This window comes from Apium graveolens, chromosome 9, assembly GCF_009905375.1.
Source record: "Apium graveolens cultivar Ventura chromosome 9, ASM990537v1, whole genome shotgun sequence".
NCBI lineage: Eukaryota > Viridiplantae > Streptophyta > Magnoliopsida > Apiales > Apiaceae > Apium > Apium graveolens.
The window spans coordinates 72030920-72036619 of record NC_133655.1 but is presented as its reverse complement, the minus strand read 5'-3'; the positions used below and the strand labels follow the sequence as shown (position 1 = coordinate 72036619).

Sequence of the window (5700 nt, the reverse complement as noted above, 5' to 3'; positions counted from 1 at the left end):
ATATATATATATATATATATATATATATATATGGTGGAAACTTTCAAATCCACCAGAAAGTTTTAAAAACTTGTATTTTTATTACTTAGTGTTTTGATTTCTATCCCTCTTTATTCCGCACCATTGCCAATCAAACACTGTTTGTATGTATTAAGTTAGAACATTTTAAAATCAAAAAAAGTAGCCATAATTATTTTCAAACCCCCTTATGTAATTCTTATTGTATTGTTAGGGAATAACAAATTATTTATATTTTACATTTTAAGAACTTATTTAACTTGTCTCCTCGAAATACTCCCATAACAATGGTGTGCATTAAATTATTGTGTATTGTGTATATATAAACTGATTCGGATATCTGATTATATGAAAAAAATATAAAGAATACTTTTAGTCTTAGATATAAAGAATACTTTTAGTCTTAGTTAAACATTTGAATACTTTTAGTCTTAGTTAAACATTTGTATTGTATGAAGTTTTAACTTGGTGGTTGCTTTAAGTTTAAATTTTTTAATATATAAGTACTATTCCATTTTATGTTAGGAAAAATGTTTTATAAAGGGAAATAATTTTAGAGTAATACTAGATATACAAAATTTTGTACAAAATATTTGTATATAATAACATGATATTTGATGTGATACATTTTAATTAATTTTATTGATATAAATGCAATTTAGTACACCACATCATGTACACCAAGTATTTTCCATAATTTTATAAATATCCCTCCGGACAAAAAACAAAGTTTTGTACCCTCGAGTCCTCGACAGTAGAGCGTAGACACACTGACCTCATGCAGTTTTCCCTGCAAGTCTTATCCAAAAAGTAACGGATGTTTTTAAAGTGAAAAGCACGCGCTGTTAAGACGAGTAGAGAACCAACACAAATGAAGAAATAGAGTGTTGTGATGAGGTGTTTTATTAGCAGAAAAGCTAGAACGTGCACTATTTGAGACACAGATCTAGATCCACTCAAACACTTGCTACATTACATACACCTCTCCCTCTCTCGCCTTTCTATTTCAACCAGTCCATTTTTTCTAGAGAGAGAAACTGCAAAGTTTAGTTTTCTAGATACATAGATAGATAACATAGATAGATAGATATAAACACTGTGTAAGTATAGACTATAGACAGAGAAAGCTTAGCTCTATAGCTTAACCATAGTACCATAGCCTACTGTTGGTGCTACTTGGTTGTTCAAGTTTAGCTAGTAGGGTTATGTTCAAGCACCAAAAACAAAGAAAAAAGACTTTATATGTATGGGAGAACTACATCCTTTGCTTCACTATGTTCATCTCTCTTGATCATTTCTTCACCATCAGCTTCACTTACTCAAATACTTAACATGGTATGTTTTCCTTCTCTTAGATAATTGTTAACGTAATCAGTAGCACGGTGCCTGTATGTTTGGGAGAGAGAGATGAGAGATAGAGAGAGACAGAGCGAGAGAGAGAGATGGATATGCTTTAGGAGCTTTCTTGCTTGCTTTGTAACGTCCACTTCTACTTTTTATCTTTGTTTAGTTGAAGAAAAAAATTAATGCAAAGTTGTTACCTTTAAACATCACTCCTTTTTTTTTTTGAGTTTCTTACCTCCTTCACGAGAATAATAGTAGCTTTTTAGGGTTGCTAAAATTTTCTTCTTTTTGTTTGTAGGAGGAGAAGAAAAAGAAGAGCATGGGAAGAAAAGCTGTTTGGTGGGTGTGAAATTGTACAAAGTTTAATTAGTCCCTCACTTTAACAAGGGGTAGGCAAAAAGGGTAATCGGGTAGGTGAGTTTTCAAGAACCAGGGTTTAAGTTTTACTAATTATATCACTAATCACAAGTTAATTAGGTATGGATTCCTATGAGGCAACAAGGGTTGTTTATTCTAGAATTCAAAACTTGGATCCTGATAATGCTTCTAAAATTATGGGTCTTCTTTTAATTCAAGATCATGGTGAGAAAGAAATGATAAGATTAGCTTTTGGTCCTGAATCTTTAGTTCACTCCATTGTTGACAAGGCCAGAAAAGATCTTGGTTTATCTTCTTCAAACACTCCTACTACACCTTCAACTCCTTCTCCTGTGCCTTTTTCCAGGCATAATTCCTCCAACTCTGCAGCTTCTTCGAGGCTTCTGAATGGTATGAGTCTTCCATCTCCATTGAGTATACCTAATCCATCTTCCAACTCGTCGTGGGCTGCTGCTTCTAACTTTTCGGAAGACTTAGTTAGTCCAAACACATGTCTGAGTCATTATAATGTTAATGGGAGTAATTTGGGAATGAGGTCTTCGTCTTCTTCGACTATGAATTCATCAGCCCCTCCATTTTACGGAAATGGAAAGAGAGATATTGACTTGATTGATGAATTTGAACTCCAAGATCAGCTGTCTTTTCTTAATGATGGCTACTACCCTGATTCGGCTTCTAGTCCAAATGGAAGTGGTAGTGATGGTGGAGCACTATTTAATTCTTATGGTGGCGCTGGTGCTGCCAGGAGCTGGAACGGAGGTGACACAATTAATGGCCTCTCACACAGGAGGAGTTGTTCAGTTAGTGATGTTTTTGCAGGTTCTGATGACCAGGCTGGAGGATTTGGGTGGAAACCGTGTTTGTACTACGCAAGAGGCTACTGTAAAAATGGGACAAGCTGTAGGTTCCTCCATGAAGGGACTTCGGATTTGGATGCTCTGGTTGGTTCTCCGAGCAAGCTTGAGATGATGGAGCAGTGTCACGAGCTTCTACGATCCAAATCAGCACAACAACAAAGGCTGGCTTTAGCTTCTCAGCTCTTGGGGGGTTCTAACTTCCCTTACTCGCCTAAAGGCATGAATTTACTTCTCCAGCAGCAGAATGATAGCCCAAGGTTAATTCTTTTAAGTTCTATCTTTCAAAATGTGGCGTTATTTGTGAATATTGAGTTATTTAATTGCCGGTTTGGTCTTATAGGGCTGCTGCAGCAGCAGCAGCAGCCGCCTTGATGATGAGTGAGGAAATGAAGTTTTCTAGATCACCTCGGCTGGAAAGAAGTGAATTTGCGATGAATGCAATGGTGAATCCAGTATCAAGGCAAATTTACTTGACTTTTCCAGCGGATAGTACTTTTAGAGAAGAAGACGTGTCCAATTACTTCAGGTAGAGTTTCTTACATCTTAAAGTATCTACATTTTTCATTGTAAAAAGTATTACTCCTACATAATTAGAACTGGTTCTAAAGATTAAAAATTGTTGGATCTATCAGTATTTTTGGGCCTGTGCAAGACGTGAGGATTCCATACCAGCAAAAGCGCATGTTTGGCTTTGTCACTTTTGTTTATCCAGATACTGTGAAGCTAATTCTAGCTAAAGGGAATCCTCATTTTGTATGTGATGCTCGGGTTCTTGTTAAACCTTACAAGGAGAAGGGCAAAGTCCCAGACAAATTCAGGTTCTCTTCATATTTATACATAGAAAAAGATGTGTTTATATAACTGTTTATGACATTCACATTCTAATATTGTTCCTTGTAATTTTCAGGAAGCAGCAACACATGGACAGGTTAGAATTTTCTGCATGCGGGAGCCCTACTGGTTTAGATTTGAGAGATCCTTATGATCTTCATGTTGGTGAGTATTATGATTTGCTTTCATTGTGTATTTGTTTGCCAACGTCCCTGCAACTGATTCAGATTGGTATTTGTCAATAAATCAGAGGCAAGGATGCTTCAGAATAGTCAGGATATACTTTGGAGGAGGAAGAGGGAGGAGCAAGCTGACTTGTATCAAGCCATTGAACTGCAAAACCAGAGGTTGCTTAGTCTCCAACTTCTTGATGTGAAGAGGAGTAACCATCACCGTGCCTTCTCTACTGGAGCAGTTATTTCATCTCCAATGCACTCTCCTAATTTCCATAATCGGGGTGTCATGTTTTCTTCTCCAGACCGAAGGAGTCCTGAATTTGTTGAAGGTATGTCTAATATGAGTCATCACAAAGATGGCTTGCCTGACCCTTATGCTATGCACTTGTTGATTCAACTTATAATCATATTAGTACCTTTTGTACCGGTAACTGAAAATATGTATGAAGATACTGATGAAACGTTTCTTTTATCAAAAATGTGAAAGAAAATGGATCAGCTCTTTCCTTGGCAAATAATGCACCTCCAGCAGTTAACCTCCAGAAGACAGCAAATGTGAATGAGACGGAGAAATGTTTATCAAGTTCAAGTGACCAGAATAGCGCTGACAGAAGTCCCCATGATGACAAAGAACATGATTTACTAGAAAGGTAACGACTTTCCATGCTGTATTTAGCTATTGCCTGATTATAACAAAAGCGTTTTGCGGTATGTATAACCCCTTGACCCATAATGACATATTAACGACAATGAAATCAATTTACAAGAGACGGTTGCGACTTTTCATGTCTATATTTAGCTATTGCCTAATTATAATGGAAGCTTTGCATGCCACATACGACGTCGTGGCTCCACATTAACAATTTCTTTTACTTGCATGCTTTTTTCAAAATAAATAAATGTATTCTATTTTTCAGCTTGGAGCACAATCTCCCTGACAATCTGTTCTCATCTCCCAAAGCGGCACGCGAATACATGTCTGCCTTCTCTGCAGATACAGCCACTGTCGAAGAAAATGGGAATGAGGCGGTTGTTCCTTCCCCAGCTCCCACTAACAACTTAATGGCTTCATCGTCAACCCTTGACATGGCTTCACTCAAATCGTGCTATTTTCAAGCCCCCAGGTACTTGTTGCTCATATATAAGTTTCTACATAACATACAAAAGCTGCTCTATGAAATGCTCCACCAAAGGATTATAGTTCCCTGATTACTTAATAACAGGTTTGCTTCAAATCACGGAGCCATCGAAATGTAGGTGAAATGTAGGTGCCTTCATCTACTATAAGCTTCCTTAGCTTAGGTGAGTGATCTAGTTAAGGTAACTTAGTGAAAGCCTTATTATTTTCTTATCATGATTGATTAATCTCTTTACTTGTTTGATTTGTTTTGCCAAATGTTGCAGGCAGAAGACTCACAAGTATAAAGAAAACTAAACACCTCAGATCAGATCTATAGAGAAACATTCACAGCTATGGCAATCACAAGCCAACACCATCAATTATCATATACACTACATACTACCACACAAAATCTATACATAAAGGCAGAAGAATTAAAAGAAGTGGGCCAGGCCACATTATATTGTACTCTAGTGTAGAGAGGAGAGTAGTTTTAGTCAAATATTTTCTCCTTTATTTCTTTAGAAGTTGAAAAAGCTGGACCATAGGTTATTATATAAACAAGAATATATGATGAAGTCACAAAAATCAGGCAGTTGTATGTACTAGGGTTAAAAAAGGTAACTTTCCGAGACTGTAATTTTCAACTTTTACCTTTCCTCAAAAGAAATTCCTCATTTCTCACTAGAGAGATCTTGTATGTTGTGTTTGTAAATTTGTGTGGTTAGAAAATACTCTACAATTTATGTACAGCAGCAGCAACAGGGAAATGCAGAATAATGAATGGTTGTGCATGTGTAACAACTGACTACAATGCTGATTTGGGATTCAAAAGGGGAAAGTTAAGATATTTGGTTCAAATTTTCAGGGGAAGAAAGTTTAAAAAAGTTGTGTAAAGAAATCAGTGCAGTAGTTTTTGTTTAGTTTTACCAGAAGAAATGGGCAATTTCTACCATGTGGTAGCAATTGTGATGGT

The 5700-nt window shown here is 36.4% G+C and overlaps 1 protein-coding gene across 3 annotated transcripts; it reads left to right on the top strand.

The window, feature by feature from the left end:
* The first annotated feature begins 961 nt into the window (after window positions 1–961).
* LOC141682606 (zinc finger CCCH domain-containing protein 53-like) lies at window positions 962–5411 on the top strand. Of its 3 annotated transcripts, none has more exons than XR_012559857.1 (10): window positions 962–1353; window positions 1661–2854; window positions 2938–3123; window positions 3230–3415; window positions 3505–3593; window positions 3679–3933; window positions 4092–4254; window positions 4522–4728; window positions 4828–4924; window positions 5009–5411. XR_012559857.1 is itself a non-coding variant. In XM_074487296.1 (10 exons), the coding sequence occupies exons 2-9, from the start codon at window positions 1842–1844 to the stop codon at window positions 4859–4861; spliced, it is 2133 nt and encodes a 710-aa protein (XP_074343397.1). In that variant the 5' UTR covers window positions 963–1353; window positions 1661–1841; the 3' UTR covers window positions 4862–4906; window positions 5009–5411. The 3 variants fall into 3 exon arrangements, 1 of the variants encoding a protein (XP_074343397.1); XR_012559858.1 differs by having other exon boundaries at window positions 4806–4906; XM_074487296.1 differs by having other exon boundaries at window positions 963–1353; window positions 4828–4906.
* The last annotated feature ends 289 nt before the right edge of the window (window positions 5412–5700 follow it).

What these genes read in the sequence shown, in the direction of transcription:
- LOC141682606 (XM_074487296.1), top strand. Translation starts at nt 1,842, where the DNA reads ATGGATTCCTATGAGGCAACAAGGGTTGTTTATTCTAGAATTCAAAAC. An exon ending in GACGTGTCCAATTACTTCAG is followed by an intron (nt 3,124 to 3,229) that starts GTAGAGTTTCTT and finishes TGGATCTATCAG; the next exon opens with TATTTTTGGGCCTGTGCAAG. An exon ending in AAAGTCCCAGACAAATTCAG is followed by an intron (nt 3,416 to 3,504) that starts GTTCTCTTCATA and finishes TGTAATTTTCAG; the next exon opens with GAAGCAGCAACACATGGACA.